The sequence below is a fragment of the Taudactylus pleione genome, unplaced genomic scaffold (assembly GCF_031769625.1).
Source record: "Taudactylus pleione unplaced genomic scaffold, aTauple2 ptg001151l, whole genome shotgun sequence".
NCBI lineage: Eukaryota > Metazoa > Chordata > Amphibia > Anura > Myobatrachidae > Taudactylus > Taudactylus pleione.
Genome location: NW_028285552.1, coordinates 380,314 through 402,801, shown reverse-complemented (window position 1 = coordinate 402,801; position 22,488 = coordinate 380,314). Strand labels below are relative to the sequence as shown.

General features: G+C 42.0%; 1 protein-coding gene across 6 annotated transcripts in view; it reads right to left on the bottom strand.

Moving 5' to 3' along the window:
- ABLIM3 (actin binding LIM protein family member 3) overlaps positions 1 to 22,488 on the bottom strand; it is a 225,581-nt gene that overhangs the window by 34,157 nt on the left and 168,936 nt on the right. For 5 of the 6 annotated variants that reach the window (XM_088462131.1, XM_088462127.1, XM_088462126.1 and 2 more), the window contains exons 4-10: positions 18,075 to 18,187; positions 13,881 to 14,007; positions 9,878 to 9,971; positions 3,384 to 3,471; positions 2,058 to 2,116; positions 853 to 924; positions 202 to 357 (exon numbers count right to left, since the gene is read on the bottom strand). In XM_088462131.1, coding sequence (XP_088318257.1) covers positions 202 to 357; positions 853 to 924; positions 2,058 to 2,116; positions 3,384 to 3,471; positions 9,878 to 9,971; positions 13,881 to 14,007; positions 18,075 to 18,187 — 709 coding nt within the window. The remainder of the gene's footprint in view (positions 1 to 201; positions 358 to 852; positions 925 to 2,057; positions 2,117 to 3,383; positions 3,472 to 9,877; positions 9,972 to 13,880; positions 14,008 to 18,074; positions 18,188 to 22,488) is intronic. The other variant, XM_088462130.1, reaches the window with a different exon arrangement.

The window sequence follows — 22,488 nt, the reverse complement described above, 5'->3', positions numbered from 1 at the left end:
GTTGTTGCACTACAGCTCCTAATTTGCTTTAACCACTAATCCATGGCTGGCAGTGCATTCTGGGAACTGTAGTTCACCAACCGGTGGAGAGCAGAAGATTATCCAAGCCCCCACTATGGTAAAGACATTGATACTGAGGGTGACAAATTGCAGGGATAATGGCTGTGAATAGCAGCACCAGGCAATGTAGTAATGATGTACCTCCCCATAGCTGTATCTCTCCAGCATCTCATCCGACGTGTATCTGCTATAAGGCTCGTAAGAAATAAGGTCAGGACGCTGCACTGCGTAGATTGCTTTAATCTTAGGGAGAGCAGCTAAATCCTTGTAATTTAGAATCTCATTGTTTACTTTAGCCTGAGGGAAAAAGGAGGAAGAGAAGGGAAAAAGAACAGGTGACAAGAGCCCATATTTATAGAGATGATCATTCTCACAGCATCTTATGACCCATTTCCTCAAATAAGACAGAGATGCTCAGTGGAAGGTCATCTTACTAAATATGGCTGAAAGGGTTAACAATATGCAACATACATAAAGCCAGGAAAGCATGCAGGAGATATAACTCCTATTGGAGTTCATATAACATCACTATCCAGATAACACATTTTGGAGGAAATGTAATCAGCTCCAGTTTGACAAATATGCAGATTTTTCAAAATTTTTTTGCTGCAGAATATAAAGGTTAGATTTTATCAAGGGCAAAAACTATCTATTTTTCCTTTAAAAAATAAATAAAAAATTGCCCCTTAAACAGGAAATACTATATCTGTCATTTTAAGATTACATTAATGTATACTGGACGACACCTTCCCATAAATATATCAAGAACTTCAAGAGGTTATTGTCACTTACACAAATAACCCGGTTGGGGGAGCCAATGCTAGATCCTGGAGGGGAGATTGAGGTCTCAGAAGCCCTTCTGTACTGTGAACAGAAAAAGGGGATATAACACATCCAAGCCAGTACACCTAATCATTGAGCTTATATGTGGACCTATTATAACATTTTGTTAGTGCCTATGGTCTATTATACAAGTATTCAATGTAGTTTGATGCCAAATTGTCATTTTAAGTTTTCTCAGATTTATATGTCACAGCTGAAACATATGGGCTATAAAACGGGTGCATAACCTTTAACCTTTTTCCATTCATAGGGCCACATTGGAAGATTATACTCATTTGAATACACTATAATAAAAAGTTGTCTTGCTTAAAAATTGATAATATAATGTATTCAAATTTGCTTGTAAGAAAAGAGAAACATCTTTGCAGCTATGCCTATGGGAATATAAGCATGAGCACTGCGGTGCAGGGGGCAAAGTCATGCCACATACGGCCTGATGGCATAGTCCAGATGTTCTTACGCAGAAATATACGTCTATATTCAAGTTGAACTAATCTTGCATTGTGCCCCTCCCAATATCTATGTCATCATTGTCAAGGTGCAATTGCACCATCCTATCCTTGGTGCGTTTGATAAGTCTGGAAACATGTGTAATTATGCTTCCATCCAATAATGCATAGCCCGCAGTTGCATCAACACTCCCTCAATGAACTTAACCTGATGTACATGAGTCATGTTACAGCCCAGTTACACCTCTTCAGTTTCAATGAGAGATACAATTGAAAGGTGTCCCACTCTGCATCACCTGAACATGTGTAAGCCATGCCCGGTGCAAAAACATGAAAGATATGTTCTGCAAACATATTATTGTAAAAATATAAAGTTCCTAAAAATGGTTAAGACAGGTTCCCAAACGCAGCCCTCAAGGCACCCTAACAGTCCAGGTTTTAAGGATATCCATGCTTGACCACAGGTGACTTAGTTATTAGTACCTCAGTCAATTTGATGTAACCACCTTAGCTCAACCATGGATATCTCTAAAACCTGAACTGTTGGGGAGCATGGAGGACCACTTTTGGGAACCTCTGAGTTCAGTCATATTATTTTCATGCAATGTCCAATTAAAAAAGTTATATTCCTGGTGTAACAAACGCATGAGAACATTAGAAGAAAAAGCTGATATTAAAGGGCTCATAAAAGTACAGTCCACTCACTTTTAGCTTCCTCTCTGCACGCGCTGCCTGTTTGCAGATTGGATGCCACACTTCAGAGCCTGGAGAAAACAGAAATTGCTACTTAACAGGAATAATGCCACATAATTATAGCAATCTGTTAGCAGGGAAAGAACACAGGAAGAGAGATGACAGAAGATGAGATGGAGTGGAACCTAAAATCAGGCATCGCTCTCTGTGCTCCCGTCAGCCCGTACGATGAGAACACATTTCCATAGCTCACTGGCAGTTAATGGGATATTCGGTACACACAGCACAATCTGAAGGTCACCTTCAGCATGACAATGGCTCTCTTGGGAATCCTTGATAATAGCTCTGTCTGAATTCTTTGTTCTGCTGGTACTCAAGCCATGACGGGGATTTTGTAAAGAGCATTCATGGTATGAGTGCGCTGCAACCATGATATCCCAAGCTGTGACACAGTTACAGTATGTTTTACCAATGTGAAAAGACAGATAGTCTTGCATATTGCTACACCCAGCAGCCGGTATCCAGGAGGGTGCAGGGAATGTGGCCAGAGGTGAACAACCCACACAAGCATATGGGGAATCCATACTAATAAGCAGATATACAGACTGTAGTCTAGAGTGCTAAGACACATGTGATAGCTGCATTCAGGGCATTAGCTCATCATTTTTCTAATGCTATAATGTCAGCAGATACTTTACTGAGGCAAACTGATGGCCTCAAAAATGAAATGAGTTAATTAACTAATTTGCTTTTTTGAATAACTGCCCAGCATACTGCTGCCAGATGGACGGACAGTATATAGGAAAAAAAGAAAGAATCAGTAACCATTTTGCTTGCTAAAATCAATCATTTCTCAGGCAGTACATTAAAGGCTAGATACTAACACAGTGCAGGTACAGTGAACACCAGAAGAGGGCGCCAAAGATGCCTTTTGCAATGAGCAACAGAGCTAGAATATGATCAACGATGATGTAATGTTAAGCACCTTACTGACTACAAGATATATTAAGCAAATACATCCATCGGCTTCTATAAATTTATAGTTATATAATCTGTCATGCATTCTTACATCATTTTATTGGACACATAAAGGCTTAAAAAAAATCTGTGCTGAGTTTACTAAACATAGTGTATGTACCAGCTCAGGGACAAGCAATGATCAGCCTAGCAACAGTAACTGAGAGATAGTGAAGCAGAAATAATCTTTGCTGTGGTCCCAAACAGTAGCGGAGAAAAAAGCAATATGAATAGATGCTCTAAGCAGGATAGACAGTATTCGATGGGAGACAAAGCAGGAGATTACATTGTGACAGCATTAGACCGAGCCACATCGCCTACCTGTCAGGTACATTTCCTCTCCTTCTGAAAACATCTGCTGGCAGCGCACACAGCGGGCACAAGTCGGGTGATAATGCTTGCCGCCTGCCTAAAGAAACAAGATACTTGATCAGTGTCTCCTACTTCAACTTTTTTATTTTCGCTACGTAGCCTAATAAATTGTTAGACTAGCTGAAAAATAGGTAATTTTGCAGTAGATTGTACATAGATACAATCATATTATAAGGGGTAAATTTACTAAGAATTGAATATGGACGAGGTTTTTTTTTTTTAACTCGATTAGCATCGCCGAAACTCGTGTGATTTGAGGCTCCTAAAACTCACAGATTTACTAAGAAGTGAGTTTAGCTGAAAGTCATTTGGCTGATGGTGAAGCAGACCGAGATTTCTCCCCCGAGTAGCAAGTTTTGAAGGAGATTACTCACCTGAGCTTGCAGTGTCTTCTCTCTGCCTAACTCTCCCGAACAAGCACTCTACACATATCAGTGAGATATGTGAAGACTGCTTGTGTTATACCTGTCAAAAAAGGGTTAAATATTTAAATAAAATGACGTAGGGTCCCCACCCAAAAACATAACCAGCCCTGAACTGCACAGCCAGTCCTGGTTCCTAAAATTACGGGGAACAAAACTAGTAGGGTTCCCCGTAATTTAGGAAGCAGCACCTGGCTGCAGGGCCTGTCCTGGTTTTAAATATAGAGTGAGAAAAAATGCGTAGGGGTCCCCCTATATTTAAAACCAGCACTGGAACCCAAACCGACCGGGGTACAATGCCACAAGCCAGGAGACCCCTATCACCGGGTCTCCAGGGCCAAAGCATTAACACCCCAAGCCGGTCAGCCCAAACCGGAGATCTCTGGGGCTCTGGGGAGGTCGGGACCCCCCCCCCAAGAAGGGGTCCTCTCTCTCCCGAGATCCCAGGCTTAGTCTGAAGCCCAGGGTTCTTCCCCACAACCCTGGAGCGGTGGGTACAGGGATAATAATGGGGGAGATAGATCAAAACATTTTACAGTGGAACTACAGGTGCCAGCATGCCTACCCTCTTGCACTTGTGGAACTACAAGTGCCAGCAGGCAGCCAGCACCCTGTACCCCCACTGTAAAATAAATAGTTAAAAAAACACAGTACACACACACCATATACAGTAGAACTTTAATACATACACCTATCCCACTTATACATACTTACTTGCTACCAGATGTTCACGTCCACTTCTCCCGTAGATTCCAAAGCGAGTACCTGGAATAAAGATCCCATACTCACCTATATCCTGGCGCCGCTTTCCGTAGCATCCCCGTACTTAACAAAGTATGCAAATCCTGCGATCGCTAGCAAGACATTAGTACGCCCACTATGTCTTGCCGTGCAATCGCGGTATATTTTAGGAACGCCCACCAGCCTTACACAAGACGCCCACTTTCCCTTAATAACATACGTCATCTCCAGGATGTGTCTCAAATAAACGGTAACATCGAGTAACATCGGACCCATACGCACCACTTGTGGCTGACCATACCCTACCGCAAGCACTGCGAGTGCTGCTGTGTGTAATTCAGCCATGTGACATGTACGCTGACAATGCGTCTTAATTATGCACGCCCCTGAAACGGCGTTCAGACGCACAGACACACCTGCGTTCGCACCACCACACCCCCATTACCATCGACCACCCCGTCACCACCCACAAACGGCACAACCTGTCACTCATGCTTGCGGAGTGTCTGTGTACAGGATGCGATCGCATGGACTGGTTCGCTCATGCGCACTGCAAACATCGGCAGGCTACATGCGAACGCAGCCTAGCGAACGGGTCTGAATCAGGCCCTCTGAGCCAAGTGCTCAGTGCTGCCCGGCTAAGCTGCCCATGCGCAGTTCAATCCTGGAAATCCTGGGATTGGAAGCAACAATCCCGGAACTCAAATCACTGCATTTTTTGCCAAAAATCCCTGGATCCTGCCGATCCCGGGATAGATCTCCCAATGCACAATCTTTGTTCAAAACAATGAGCCATTTGCATGTTTTGTAGTGTGTACATGATCTGTCTCACAAATCTGCCCAAAAATTCATTTAAAACATTATTGATGATCTTTAGGACAGTGGACCTCATTCAGAGTCGGTTGTAAGCGGCCGCTCGGTCGTACGCATCCGATGTTTCCAAACCACGCATGCGTACTGTTAGTTGTGCGCATGTGCGTACGAGACCTTGCGATCCAAAATGCTGTCGATCGTACGGCTTACGAGCAGGAAGTGGCTTCCGAGAGTTGATTGACATGAAAGGCCGTTTGTGGGTGTTGACGGGGGTGGTGGTTTAAAAACGCAGGCATTCCTCACCGTTTTCAGGGCGTTTTAGGGGCATACATAAATTACCTGCTACGACTGACATAGACGGCCGGAAGTAGTAAAATGTCACTCTGCGAGCAGGTTAGAGGCCTGGCTGATCGTACAGCTTGAGGTTGGGTATGTGCTCTCTCAAGCCCCAGAGTACAATCGATACTATCGAATGTTACTGATGTTAGGAGTGATGTTTCTATTTTGAGCCACACAATGCAAGCAGCTAATAATCGTTTTTTGTAGCTAATAACACTGCTAATTGGCATGTAATTGATTCAGCTGCGTTTGCATTAGCGAATAATAATAAATATATTTCATGAGGATGGCTTATTCTATGCATTTTTTTTGTTAATTTTTGGTGTAATTTGCACACAACACAAGCGGCCGCAACCATCAGAAGAAAATTAACATACAGTGACTGACAATGATTGACTCGATCGCTAGCTGCTATCACTCGCTAGCTAGAGGAGGTGCATTGTTCACGTATGGGCGTCACATTGGTTGCGACCGACCGGCAGTGCAATTGTTTCCTTTTTCAGTTTTGCGGTCGTTAGGCGTACGACCAAGCGGCCGCTTACGACCAACTCTGAATGAGGTCCAGTAATCATTCAGATCAGAATGATAATTCAGTAGTGTGTATACTGGAAATCGGATGATATCAAGATTGTTTCAGACATTCGTAAAAACTATTGTATTTTGAGTAAAATCTTTTAGGTGTTGGACTAACTTTAGACTAACAATAATGTAATATTTTTTTTTATTCTAACAATTAACCCAATAACTAAAAAAAAAACAACCTAAACAATACTTGAATATAGAAAGGGTTAATTTGGAACCATGGTACTGTATGCTAGAAAAACAAACTTTAACTGATTGACGTGATTTGGTATCACATGTCTGGGAACCACATCAATTGGCAGCAAGACCATGAGACCGCCGGTCAAAGAACTAAATGAGTGTTACCTCACAAGTGTAAGCACCTAATGATTTTAAAGGAGGCTCATTGAAGGCATAGATGCAGCTTTACTATGTTAGTATTATGACCTTGGCATCAGGAAAGTTTTTATGATTATTGACAGCGTACAGTACATTTGTACGTAAAAGCCGCTATATAATGTTGAAACTGAAACAACATTTTGATCTACAGAATGGGAGCTTTGCTTATGAGTACTTTGGCTATCACATTGACCTTTCTACCTTGTATGACTTCCAAGGAAAGTCACCTGAGTCAAGGTCGCAGTGGCAGTCTGCCTTCAGGTACTGAAGAGCTAAAGTGCTTTTTTCCACACCATTGGTTCAGTACTAGGCAGACAGAGCTCACTGAGTAGTGCTGGGAAGCTTGTTACGTGGAAAGAATATTGATAGAAAACAAGTAGAACACCTGAATAGACATCACAACAGAACATGACAATACGTATATGTCCAGCTTAACACAGTAATAGTCATTTAGTAAAGTGTCCAAATGCAGCTTCTACTTTGCAAATGTCATATGCTCCTGTCTCCATGCAAATGCAGCCAATTTTATGCAATACGCATATATCTTATACATGAAAATGGAGGTGTCTATGAAGGTTCAAAATTTTGCATCATCTAATGAGAAAGCTGAGTAGTTTGGGGTGTTTATTGCCAAATGTGGGCTAGATTTTGTGATGTGAACATTTATATGAGATTCAAGGGGTGGGCAGAGCACATCTGGGTGTATTCACTGTCTAATGGAAGGCAGAATCATATCCCCTTTCCCCAACTGGATTTCCACACATCTTTTGTAATGGAAAACAGACATTGGCCTATAGTTTTCATTGTACAGTACCACTTTGGCACTTTGTAGGTGTGACAGAAAAACTGAGATAGTTCCTTCCATTCCCAGTACATTCCACCACACTCCAGCATTATTGCTGGAAATGATGTGTGTGCAGGTGTTACAGAGTTATGTAGGCACACATCAGCAGATGACTCAATATATGAACAGTCCAGTTACTTAACAAGTGGTGTTAATTTATTGAAGTATAGTAGGTACAGCCGTACTCACTGTTACATGCACACTCATAATAGAGCGGAATGGGCTGCTATACAGCTCCCTATCCGGTGAGTGTATGCTGCAAATGGGTAGCCGTGCAGGGATGCTAGTTAAATGCTGGTATTAACCAGGTCTCTCATAGGAGCTAAGAAGGAGACTTCTGTCTCCCACTATGTCACTCAACACATATGAAAGGCAAGATGACCCCTACACATGCTCAGTAGAGATCACGAAAAAGGAGGGGAATATCAGTTCGGCGCTATCAACAAGCAGCTGGTTCAATGGAGGTGTCAACTTCTAGGCATACATAAGTAGGAGAAGATAAATATGAACAGCGCTAAAAAACTTAATGGTGTAACATGCATAAATATCGTATATGCTAATGCAACAATGAGATGAGATACAGAGGATCTATGGTATCAAGAGGAGAGATAATAAATAAAATCAATAGAGCATAGGTATATTATAATTAATAATATAAATGGTGCTGGTTATTGCTACTGAGGAAGCTGTGGGACCTACCACAGCGAAATGCGTTTGACACCCTACTTCACATACAGCACTTGGATTTCTATGTGGACTTGCTTCCGGACCAGCACCATTTACTACTTTCCAGTTTTTCTTCTTCCAACGTCAACATGCCAGTGCAAGAATATCTGCATTACTCCTAGGCTGTGGACATCTAACGAAGTCTGGTAATTATAAGAGCTGGATAATACTCCGGATCCACACGTATAGACCAGTGACTGTTATTCCATTGCTGCTATAGTGCATAGTCAATATTACCTCAAACGAGACTGCTTATTGAGATTTATTTCTCCTATTAACCTTTTATCAACAAATCTCCATTTATCAATTCATATGGACATTTCTTTTGGACTTTTCTTGGATTATTAATATTTTTTTAGTATTTTTTGTTTTCAGTTATCATCTATTTACTCATTTTTATTTTTTTATTCATTATTTGATATTTATTTTTATGCTTATATTATGTAATATTCAATTGTTTCTTACTCTTGTTGCCCATATTGTGGAAGGCAATATTTATGAAATATGCTATTTTAACAGATTTATATTATAATAAATTGACATTCTCAATCAAGTCGTAAAGATACTAATTATTAATTATAATATACCTATGTTCTATTGATACCACAGGTTCTCTGTATCTCATTGTTGCATTAGCATATACGATATTTATGCATGTTACACCATTAAGTTTTTTAGCGCTGTTCATATTTATCTTTTCCTACTCACTAGTGATCACGGTGGCCAGCTTGGGGCAGGGCATTAAGCCTCTCTGGAGGTTTAGGAAGACTGGAATCTGAGCAGTAGCGCACTTCTCTTTCAACAATTAAATGGTATCTTAAGTAACTGAAGTACTATATATAGGCAGATATCTGAAATACATTGTCATAGTGAAGATGGCAACTTCACAATTTAAATTTTGAATGAGGCTTAATAGTAGGTACAAGAGAGATGGGTTACTCCAGCTCTGAAATTAACACAAAATTTGGATTTTTACATGCAACAATATCAAGGGAGCAGCACAACTACACAACACCAGGGATGACATCCAACGTGCAATACTGCTGTGGCTCATGAAAAACTATGGAAAGGGTACCACTGCTGACCAAAGGGTCTGTGCATTGTATTCACTCACACTGGAGCGGCCTGTTTCAACTCAACAATGCGCCACCACACAGGTCCGGAGCCACCAGATGATAGAACACACATGGGATGCATTAAAAAATGCCATCATTGGCAGGGTTCCACCACTGGTGAATATTAGGAAATTGTGGTCCATTATACAGGAGGCACGGCGTACACTATCTACATAGTACTTCAGAGAGCTTGTGGAGTTAATAAATTAGCCACTGCGAGTGCATATGCAGCTCTGCGTGTCTGAAGAGCTCCCAAGGCCAAGATGGCCACCAATGTGCGACAATGTTACTGATATTTACACAGGTATGCGTCCTCACACGCAGGTAAGAAGGCAGCAGTGGGCGTCCTTATGCTCAGGTGATCTTTGTAGACATTAGCATATTTTCGCTGCTGTGTTGTGTGCAAAATCGCAGCTGCAAATGCATTAGCGTCCATCTCTGAATCAGGCCCTAAGTAACTAGTTTTGCCTATCGGTTCCATACCTCCAAGACTCTGCCGCTGATGTATTTGTTGCAAGTTTCACATTTAATCCCAAACTGAGCGTGGTAATCAGCCTCGCAGTAAGGCACACCATCTCTGTGGATGAGATAAAATATATATTTAAACAGTAATTTTTATTTGCAGTTGTTGGTAGACTACAAACTCAAGGCACAGTTTGATATTTGCTCACTATGCTAATTAAATAATTTACTGTTCTCAACCATCTCTATTTCAGTGGGACAGTCCCCATTTGAGAAGAAGTGGGTAGGTGTGACAACATTGGATGTGCCGCCCGCGTCCAATGATGTGTGGCTAAACTCAATTATGCATGACCATGCCCACTTATGGTCCTGATTTCCACCTGCGCAAAGGTTTAGGAGGTACAGATGTGTCCACATACACGTATACTCAAATCACACAAATAGCTCCATTTAGCGCACCACGGACTTTGGGATTTAGCTGCACCAGAACACTAATCATAAATACCTAATCCACTATAAGTGAACTAAGATGCACAAATGAAGAAAAATTAGCACAATGGAGGAAAAAATATAGTATCTAGGCGCGACATCATGCTTTCAGGGGTGGCACAGGCATCACTGCTGTCCTGTTACAGTACTGCTTGTTACAGTATTAGTAAAGTAAGATGCTAAATTGAGGAAAACTTGCACATCACAGGATTTGCACTAGGTGTCGCCTGGGGTTGGGTATAATATCCCGGCAGTCGGGATGCCTGCTGTCAAAATGCTGACAGCGGCATCCTTATGCTCGGAATCCAGACAGAAGTCTGGTAAGTATACTAACCCTCCCCCCTTCTCTACCGAACCCTAACCCTCCCTTCTTGCACCATAATACTAACCCTGCCCATCCCGCATTAACCCTAACCCTCCCTGTTAGCGCCTAACCTTAATCCTCCGCCTTGGTACCTAAACCTAACTGTACCCCCTTAGTACCTAACACTAACCCCTCCCCAGTGGTGACTAACCTTAACTCCCCCCCCAAAGCCTAACACTAACCCCTCTGAGGTGCCTAATGCTAACCCTCCCCCCCCCCCTTCCGACGTCGGTGTGCATGTGTAGTCCCGGGCTGGGATTCTGATGCCAAGATTCAACAGACGGAATCCTGGCCATTGGCCGTGTCATATGGCGTAAAAATGATAGCTGTACTGTGTGCACGCTTTCCCCCATATTTGTCTACAGGTGGCTCTGGGGCTTAATGTACATTAGTACCTAGAGAACACTACACATACCAGATGCAAATGTGGATACGCTATATGTTGATGCACAAGGTGTTCTCTTTGTAGAATTATACATAATGTGAAAATAAACCTTAAAGGACCACTAAACTTAAAATACACTGTTCAGTATTAAACGTGGTAAGTGTGAAAATATAGAAAATGGAAATGGCGCTACATAAAAAAGAGCTGCAGCCTTCCCTTTTTTAAAAAGACCTTCCCCAAGGTCTAGAATAACGAAGTGCTAAAATGAGTGAAAAAAAGGGGAATAAAGGCGCTGTTCTGATTCCACAAATATGGGCAAAAAAATGTAGAGATACTTATCCAGTTTGTGCGGTTCTCCTACGTCTTTTTGGTCCTCGTGTGCATGCCGTTCGTCGTACCATGCAAATAGAAATAATAATAATACAACATGTGTAGCCTCCTCTTACACAATGATTCCTTATGATGCTACTCGTAAAGAAAACTAGGGCTCACCGCAACTCACATAAATCAAAGTTGTTACTCCCATATAAAGGTATCTTTAACAATCAATTGCTGGATGACGATATTTATCTCTAAACGCAAACTGGGTCGATCTGTTACGTACCCAACTTACCTGTAAATCATATGTGATCAAAACTTTTAAGGGTTTCTTTTCTTTATCCCAATAGTAGTTTTCCAACTATAAATGAATCAGAACAGCGCCTTTATTCCCTTTTTTTTCACTCTTTTTAGCACTGTTCAGTATTACCCTGCAGATATTTAAGTTACTGTGAAATAATCGGTCCTGGCCCTGTGCATGAATCCACATATCCACACAGTGCATGTCTACAAAGTAAATCTGGCCAGTTGTCAGTCTGCTGTCTTAAAGAAATACCTCTCCTCCATAAACATGGCAACCTGCTGCAGATGAGTGAAAGAAAGCATTGCAGACATATGTAAGTATAACGACTCCATTATTTTAGGCAATCCACAACATTTGCTATATCCATGTGAAATAACGACTTCACTTGCTCCTTAAAAATAATCATATTAGATCTGATGCTAACATCACAGTATTCAGAGCGATACATGTACTGATATATACATGGCTACAATCCTATAAGAGAAGGTGTACATGTGGCATATGATGGAAACCAGATTGTCACTTTAAATGACAGACCACGGATACACAAATGGCCTGATTCAGAGATTTTCGCAATGCCGATATTTACGGAGATTGAGCGATTGTTAGCCATTGTGCATGTGCGAAGGCCACACTGTGCACGCAAAGTGACTGACAGGTAGTCAGCAGTTGGGGGAGGTAACAGGGAGGTGTTGGTTACAACAATACAGGCGTGTCTGACCGTTTAAACGCCATTTCATTTTAGTGCATAAATTAGCCATTGTGATCTCCTTTGCAGCATGAGAACTCTCATCGTGTCAGGACAGACGCAGTGTTTGAGACAGGTCAGAATTTACTCAGAAGCTGCGTGGTTGCCCGATGTGGGTTGATGTTCCCCCGATATTAGCATATTTTCGCTACTGCGATCCGCAAGAGATCGCTATTGCAATTACATTAGCGTAAATCTCTGAATCAGGCGTAAAGTCTGTAGCAAGTCATTGAAATAAATGTTTGGTGTAATTATTTTTGGACTCCTCCCCAACAACAACTATACACTCTTATGTGTGACCAGCTGCTTGGTGGTTGCGATTAGTTATAATTTTCCTTTGGGCTGGTACTGCTACAATTCATCATTTCCCACTGCATATCTGTAGATCTCGTGTCACTAAGTAAGTGCACTGATGGCTTCTAAAACCCTGACTACATACATAATGGCTGACTGAAGGTGGGTAATGTTTTTTTTTTAATTTTTGCTAATTTTTTTCCAACTCAGGGCCTGATTCAGCAAGGAATGCAGTTGCAAAGACGCACACAATTGGTCGATTGTTGCGTTCTGCTCATGCGTGCGCAAATTAGAAATTGCGATGGAAACTGTGTTTGCAGAGGCTACACAGACCCAGAGCAGAGTGCTTGACAGGAAGTGCCGTTTGTGGGTGGTGACGGGGAGTGCTCGGGCGAATGCAGGCGTGCCGGTGTGTTTCAATGCCATTACGTGGGCGTGCATAAATTAGCCACTGCGATACCTGACGCCTTCTGAGGTCTCATAGCGTGCGCAGAAGTTAGCAATTCCTGAGTGAGGTCTGGGCTTCCTTAACTGTGTGTATGGGTCCGATGTTACCGATTGTTTCGATATGTTGCCCTAGTATACAGATGTCAGTAAGGGGAAGTGGGCTTCCTTATGTCAGGCTGCATACGCAATGTGAATGCACACATTGAAATAGCACCGCTGATATTAGCAATGCAGTTGCGTGCGTATAGGCAGAATAGCGATCCTTGCTGAATCAGGCCCTCAGTTGTTTGAGATTCTTAAGATAATATGGGGTTCAGAAAAGAAAGACAAGAGTATATATTTACTAAAGGTCAAATTTAATTGATTTTGATTGATTTAAAATCAATCAAAATCGTTTAACATGGATCTTGTATTTCTGGGTCTAAATCGCGCATTTATTAATAGACAATTTTTGTTTTGTTTTTCTAAGTATTAGTAAATGTGTGGTTTAGCCCTAGAAACACAACATCCATGTTGATCAATTTTAAATCACTCAAAGTCGACCTTTAGTACATACCCCTAAGACTGTTAAATTGGGTTTGTGGGAATATATGATGACAATATTTTCACATCTGGGCCACGAAAACGAATTTTCCCCAATCCTGCCCTGCAAACACATTCTTAACTCTTACTCACTTGCTGATATATTCCCCCGTTAGGATGATGCCACACGTCTGACACTTGAAGCAGCTTACGTGCCACTGTTTTTCCAGCGCCAACAGTGACTGGCCATGCTTGATCTCCTCCTTACACCCGGCACAGTCTGTATAATAAAAGCGGAAATTTCATTGCAAACTTTTCCCTTCAGTAGCATCCTGATCTTACAATAGAGAACAGCTTTGATTAATGGCAGTGCATTATCATGCAAGCTTTAGTTATTAACATTTGTCATTTTTTTCACTGCATATGTTATAAGGAATTTTCTTATCGCAGTACTGTGGATGCTAGCAGGCCATTGACCGTATTTTATTCTCTTATTGTTCGCTAAAATACTGAATTGTAAACTTAAACTAGCGTATGACAATAAATTATCCCAAAGTATTCCTAGTCCTGTGTTTGTATTGTGAAGTGTCAACCAAATTAGGTGTTATAGAAAAAAATTGATTCTGGCCAATATGTGTTACTGAGATTTAATTAAAATTTAGCCAGTGGTATAATGTGGTATTGTAGCACACACAAGGCTTTTCCAGAAGACACTGCTTTCATATTCAGTAACTAAATATTGTTTCCCAGAGATTGTTGGATGTATTTCTCCTGCAGAAACACTGCACTTTCTGTCAGGGTTATGAAGTCGTGTCTCTCTTCCGCTCATAGACAAGTGTGTCCTACTGCCTGACTGCCCCAGGATTTCTGTCTCCGATCCCAACTAGGCAAAGAGCAATTCCATGTAGCTGGCAGTCATGCATGTCTTCCAGATCAGGTTACATACCAGGTTTGTGCCCTCTAGAGATTGACAACTGAATTAACACATTTACAACACAAGAGAATAACACCCAACAAATGTATACTTGTGTCCTTCAGAGCCGCCACACAATGCTACATCACCATCCTTTAAACTTTAAAGACATCTTTATCACAAAATGCAAAATGATGTATTGGGTGGAGTAAGCTGAGATAAAGTAAATTGTGTAATATTAGTATTGGCCCCCACACACCAGCAACGGATTGTAGCAATTCCCCAATCCCCATATGCCTGGGTCGTAGCATCAGGGAAGTCAAACATATTCTAATACAGTGAAGCTATCAGGGCGGGCACCTTCATAATGCCAGTGTTAGTGCCAGGATAGCCTGCACGAGGAGTAGATCATCAGAATAGCCTGAACGAGGAGTAGAACATCAGAGCGCAGCTTAGGAACATTTTAATGGATGGTCAGAGCATGTCTAAGGACCATTTTCATATATTTTTATTTTATCTCAACTAACGCATAAAATTTGGATTGGATGGAGTTAGCCTTTAATTTTGCATCCAAACAGGTCTCCCATATACTTAACAATGTATAAAGAAATAGAAAATATGCTCCATAAAAGGATATCATACATGTGACAACATTTTACTCCTACTGGAAAATGATCCAGAACCCTCACACTCTATATTATATACAAATAATGTTATGTCACTGAATAATTGGTAACAGAATCTAAAAATAGGACAACAAGGAGTCATGTAGGAAGCGTATTTGATTTATGTGTCCTGTCTCCTGCATTTATCTAACGCACAATCTTGAGATGCCTATTGTTTTACCCAGTAACACTTTCTGACAGGATAGGAATGAAAGCTGCTGTACTTTGTGTATAAGATCAGTGTGACTGCTTCTTCATCTGCCCCAAACAATTATGTTTCAAGGGCAGAAGACGGAAATGGAGGGATATGCAATGTTGGCTTTTTCAATTGCATAGTGTTATTGCCTTAAAGTAATGGTACAGTGTATTCTCCATGCTGTACGCCAAAGGTTAAAAGTACTAAGGAAATGGCTATGAAAAGATATTACTTATTTATTGTTATACATTAGTTTCACTCTCTCTATTAATTCATTCTCATATAGTATTGATGTTATTTATTCTCATTGTGTGTTGGTAATAGTTTTTGTATGAAACAGGCTATAGTTGCTAGTCCAACTCAATATTAGTACTTACCCAACCCAACATAAGTGCATGACTGCCTATATTTCTTTCTATGTAAACATGAGTCTACAGTTGTTACATTTTGTTACTGTAGGTTTAACTGTGAGACAGACTGGCAACAGGAACAACGTACAAGTTATCATTTTAACTCTTTGTGGTGAAGGTGTTACTTGGAAGCTAATGACTGCTGTCCATGGTGCTGATTTTTAAACTAGTCCTAGACTGGGCAGCAATGTTTGGAGGACACCTGAATGCGATCTCATAGTGAGATTTATAAATAAACTACAGTTAATAGGTCTGATTCAGATTGCACACAAGTCTGTTTTGCCGATGGATATAGCGATTTCTCACACTGTGCGTGCTCTATAGCCAAACAACTATGGGGGATTCAGAGTCTCAGTTGCATCTCCACTTGTGGCAGACTGGGGGCAAGTTACCGGCAACTGGGTGCTTGCTCATAGGATAAGTGTTCTAAAAGTGTGTGTCATGGGCACAGAGAAGAAATTTCAGGCTATTCAGAAGTGAGTGTACGCAGAGATCCCTCTGATTTCAAACAGATCTCTTGCACCAAGTACAGGGCTGGTGTAAATGCGCACTGACAGTAATGAAGGATACTTTCACAAGTGGATGGATAGAAGTGGTGTGGCCGAATAGATGTAGTGTGTCCATTGGGGTTTACAGTCTGATTCAGATATGGACGCAAATGCCGTCACTGCTGCGAACCCGTATGCAGGGCCGCTGTGCAAAAATATACAAATGTTGCAGCCCCTGGAATTTGCATTGAGATACCCATCTGCAGCATCAAAGACTCAACCACCAGAAGCACATTGGTCCATCATCAGATTTCTGACTAACCCTATAGTAGCGCAAAATGGCAGACGGAATTAAGGCGCTGGAGCCTTAACAACTGTATATACGTGATCGCAGTCGCTAGCTGTGGCTTGCCCCCAAAACAGTTTAGACACACCTGTCTTTGAGTCGCCAACCCAGTTACCACCCACATTTGGACACTGACTGTCAATCACTTTGCAAATAAATTCTCTATGGGACCGCCATCACAAGACCATCGTGATACATGCTCATTGTGACTCCGATGCATGTGCAGTAGAAACAACATTGGCCCTTTGCAAAAACAGCGCCATAGCATCCATCTCTGAGTCAGGGTCTCAGTTAGGTAGCCCAAAAGGTACCTAAAAGCCTGTACTGCAAATAGTACAGCAAGACCCATCACAGAGCGTATCATATGTTTATCAACAAAATATACCAGGATGTAAAAGCCGTAACATCATCTCAGGTATTGTAGGTACAGACATGATCCTTACTTGCCCCTATCAACCAACACTGCATCCTGATCTGCAGGCTTACCGGCATGGACACGCAGATGGAAAAACACCACTTGAATACAGTAGTTTTGATTTCATTAGATATAATCCGTCAAAATATGGATAAGTGACGTTTGCTGTGTAGGGTTTGGAGAGTACATGAACAAGTTACCCAACAAACTATACTTAGATGGCCTAGAAGGAGTTTAACATCCCTCCATTATAAATTATATTGTAATAGATTTCTATAGTTTATAAAAGTTAAATTATCACAAAACCAATTAGTGAGGGATTAAACCTCATACTAGAGATCTGGAAATGGTTACTTACTCACATGTCCATAGTGGCCGTACATATACCCAGGACGTCTATCTTACTATCGTTTATATAGTCAGTGATGCTTACTCATCAATCTATCTTTCTCACTGCAATATTTGGACAATTGATTTCTACTGCACAGGACTCATAGGCTACCTAAATGTTGCACTTATAGTGAAGAACCACTAGCTGTGAATAATGCAGAAAAAAAGCATTGTCTTTATGTGACCTACCTACTGTAACCTTAATGAGTGCACTATCTGTGTAGCTGGGAGGAGAACAGTGAAAAGTGATAAGCAAGTTCCATGTTTCTATATACAGCTTCAGAATTACATTCTCCCCACATGTATTGCAGTATGTGCAGGCTCACAGCAACTGTGGTGCTTGTTAACGAGCCAAATGAAATTGATAGGATCATTATCAGCCATGTCGGCAAATACAGCGAGATGAGTTATGATGTCTGCATGGTCATCTTCTGACCTCACTAACATGTCCCTAATTGTGAATGTCTTCTGTTACTACAAGTCTCTGACCGTGACAAAAAAATAGTATTTGCTGTTTTACTTACGGCTCGGCCCATGGATCTTGATTGGCTTGTCGCTTGCTAAAGATTGGGAACAATTCTGACAAACACAATCTTTGCCTCTGAAGGTCACCTTGTCTCCGATTGGAAATGGTTTTCTGTAGGAATGTATATGATGCACATAATCAGGAATATAATCATATTGCCATCCTGTCTTGTTTAATATACAGACTGAGCACTGCAGAGAACCTGAGACTCAGGGCCTGATTCAGCAAGGAACGCAGTTGCTTATATGCACACAATCTGCCGTACTGTGCATGCGTTCACGTCGCAGTGTGCGTGCGCAAACCCTTCACTGTGATCGGCTTGTGATCGCAGTGAAGCACATAGCACCATTATACACTAATTGACAGGAAGTGACCGTTCGTGGTGTGATAGGGGGGTGGTCAGTATAACGCAGGCGTGCCAGTGCGATTGAGCGCCATTACAAGAGCGTGCATAATTAAGCCACTGCGACGGAAGATGCAGCTTGAGCTCTAGATACACACAGGAAATTTAGCAATTTCTGAGTGAGGTCTGGTCAGCCACTACTGTGCGTATGGGTCCGATGGTTCTCGATGTTACCGATTAATTCGCTATGTTGCCCCAGTGTACAGATGTGAGTAAGGGGAAGTGGGAATCCTTATCTTAGGTTGCGATCGCAATGTGAATGCAAACATTTACATATCACCGCTAATATTAGCAACTGCGCTGCGTGCGTATAAGCAGAATAGCGATCCTTGCTGAATCAGGCCCCCAGTTTGCTTTCATTATCTATCTTGCTCCTTAAGTCATTACAAAGATGTAAACTCTTCTAAAGGTGTCAATATTGAATACATCTATACTTGTAAAAAGAAACACACACACACAATATGTAAATGTCATTTGACGTGACAATACTACATTTTGCAGTACATCTCAAGCTTAGAAATATTACTAGTATTAGAAACATATCTACATCTTATTTCTTGAATGACTACTCTTAAGCTGCATACACACGGCACGATCTGCACAACCAACGATATCGCTGAACGATTTCCCTTGAACATTCTGTAGTGCAGAACAAACAATATTGGGTGTACACACTATGATAGATATCTTTCAGTGAAGTCACCCTGCCACCTGAACAGGCAAATCTTGATGAAATCGTCCAAGTTGGCCTGCATGTACGGACGGCCATAGATATAGTTATCATCCTTGCGGGAACGCGCAACGTTGGTCGTTCGTTGGTCATTCGCTGCGTAAAAATTAACGATATTAGCGATTTATTGTTGAACGATATTGTTTTCGCACCTTTAGAAACAGAACTCCATTCCTGCAACTATTTTTTTACTGTAGTGCATTTTGGACCTGATTCAGAGATGTACTAGAGATGTACAGATATGTCCACATACAATCTTACTTCCTTGCGCGCTATCTAGTGGCGTTGCGCCATGCTGTGGTGTGACTTGCTAGCACAGAGCGTCTTTACGTGTGACTTTTTACCTTCAAATGCGTCTTATGCACAAAGTGATGCGAATAGGACGCACAACCAGCTACTGCTGATTAAAATGATATGCTGCATGCCTATATTTTGTATGTGACTGCGGGTGTATCTACATGCGAAACGCTACATTACAATGTCACAGCTTGTGTCTACAATCCTGTACGGCTGTACGCAATAAAAATGGCTCCGGCGTCTCAGTACAGTACTATTCTGTGCAACCATAGGGTTACTCAGAAGAAGGACTGTCAAATATCTCCGATCGATGCTACATTTTTGTACGCAGCTACTTGGATTTGCGATGCCGTCTGTGGGTGTCTCAAGACAAATCCTGGCGGCTGCGACGTTTGCATATTTTTGCACAGAAGCTGCATACAAAGACGCAGCAGCGGCAGCATTAGCGTACATCTCTGAATCAGGCCCTTTGTTCCTGGTGCCCTTACTTGCTTCATTACACTTAAGACACTTAAACAACCAGGCATTTTGAAGTGATGTGTAGTTGCTTTTGACATTACTATAGGCAAGAGATTAGTTAGTTTGTATTGTCATTTTATCTGCAGAAGTACAGGTTTTCCAGAGTATCTAGAGCAGCCCAGGGGGTCTTGACAGCTGAATGGTGCTTCATGGACTTTATTGAGGTTTGATCTCTTTTATGCGAGTTGAATGTATGCACAGCTGTTCTGCAGAGAGACTTAAAATAGAAGGAGCACAGCTGCATTCCCAGCCTCACCCCATTCTGTCTTTCAGTGCTCGTTGCTATCAAGTCATGCGAAATCCCTTAGTTAATTTCTGAGTTTCAATAAATTGCATGTTTATCTGCACAATATGACAATATCTAGTACTTTTCCACCATTTTACTACACAGAGCAACCCATTGATTCATTTATGCAGAGGCATGCAGGGTGACCGTATGTGCATCTATCTACTGTGCTTATATATAAAGGATAGGAGAAATCAATAGCCCCTGAGCTCATCTGAAAACTGCTACCCTGGCCAGAGATGGCATGCCATCAGAGGCAGCTGCCAGCTACTTCACTCGTTAAGTGTCAATTGATCCAAGGCACATAAAACACAGCATAATCTTCTAGTGGAAATTCCATTACCCTATCCGTTATAATAGGTGACAGATTCCGATCCATCACACCCATTTTAAAAGATATCTTTTGCGCAGAGTTTTACGAAGTATACAAGTATTTTATTCCTTAGTTGGCAACCTCTAATTTTTATACATGACCTAATGGTCAATGTAATTCTAGATTCCCAAAAGATTTGTGTCACAGGCCCACTACCAAATTAAATACCCCAGGCTCCACCATAAGTATAGTGTCATGCAAACTCTTTAAACATTATAATGTTTCCATCAGAAAAAGAACAATTTAAATGCTCAGTCCCTATTGTGACAGGTTAAAGTGCAAGGTTTCTTCCTCTGTCAACTGAGACTGATCATACAGCGGGGGAGACATACTAATCCTTGGAGAGTGATAAAATTGGAAGTGATAACGTACCAACCAATCAGCTCCTAACTGTCAGTTTACAGAGTGTGTTTGAAAAATGGCAATTAGGAGCTGACTGGTTGGTACTTTATCTATCTCCACTTTATCACTCTTCAAAGCTTAATACATCTCCCCCACTCTTGAGAACGTACGGGGGTATTCATGAAAGCTTGGTGAGAGATAACATTGTGAAAGATAAAGTACCAACTAATCAGCTCCTAACTGTAATTTTTCAAACACAGCCTGTAAAGTGACAGGATGGCGCAGAGTGGTTGGTACTTTATCTCTCACAATTTATCTCTCTCCAAGCTTTTATGAATACCCCGACCATCACGTGTTATTGACGGAGAATTACCCCTTTGCTTCAACCTAGTTAGCTATTGAGTGCATATGTGCTCTGTGCTTTTCTAGGTGAAACTTAGCTACTGTATATTTGCAGGTAGTCCAAGATGCCTTTCAAAGTAACTAATATAATACACTTTCTCTAGGCATACTAATTAGGACATACTGTATGCCAACTTATATCCTCAGTAGTAATATGCCCAGTAATACACTCTGCCATCTAATTCAGTGTCTCCCTCTTCTTTTGATAGCCCAAGAAGTGCATGTGACTGCTCAACATCAACTTTTAATTCACAACCTCCAGTAGCTGATTTGAAGCAAACGCACATTCTGACATGTGAAGTAAAACCGGGGTTGACTAGAACGAGCACCCAAATCAGTCCAAATACAACACATTGGTCTCTCTCATTCCTCAGTGGGTTTGGGGAGAGTTATAGAAGTTGATGTGCTTCTAACCCAAGTAAAATGGTGAGCAGGGAGTGGCAGGAGAGAGCCGGCAGGGTTGTGGCTGGTGGGGTTGGGGTTGTGGAGTTCTGCCTGGGAATGGCAACTGACTGTGGGCCTGATTCAGAACCGGTCGCGAGCGCTGAGTCCACAGAGCATGCGCACGATGGAACCGGCTCTGTCGTGCGCATGCGCGAGACCTGGCTAGCGATGGGCAATCTGTCGCTCCGGGTCTCGCACCAAAGGGGCGAGCTGTGGATGTTGAGTGACAGCTCGCCTCCTTTGGTGGGTGGACTGGGGGGGTGGCTGCCCAAAACGGAGGTGTTCCCGAGGGAACGCTTTCCGTTTGGGGGCGGCCCCACTGACATCACGAGTGATGCCAGTGGAGAGCTTCCGGCTCTGTTAGAGCCAAAAGCTCTCTGGAGCTTACGATGAACGAGACCCTACCACAAGGGTCTCGTCGCAAGCCCGATGGTCGCGATGGTCTTGACCATCATGACCATCATCATGGCCGCTCGCTATAGCTGTGGGTGGTCAAGAGGCCGCTACAAAAAAAAAACGCCCGGCCCTGATTCAGAGTGAGCGGCTCTGAATCAGACCCTGTGTGCATTGGGCACAGGTGCCCACACTGACCCGGGTCAGGGGGTGCTGCTTGATA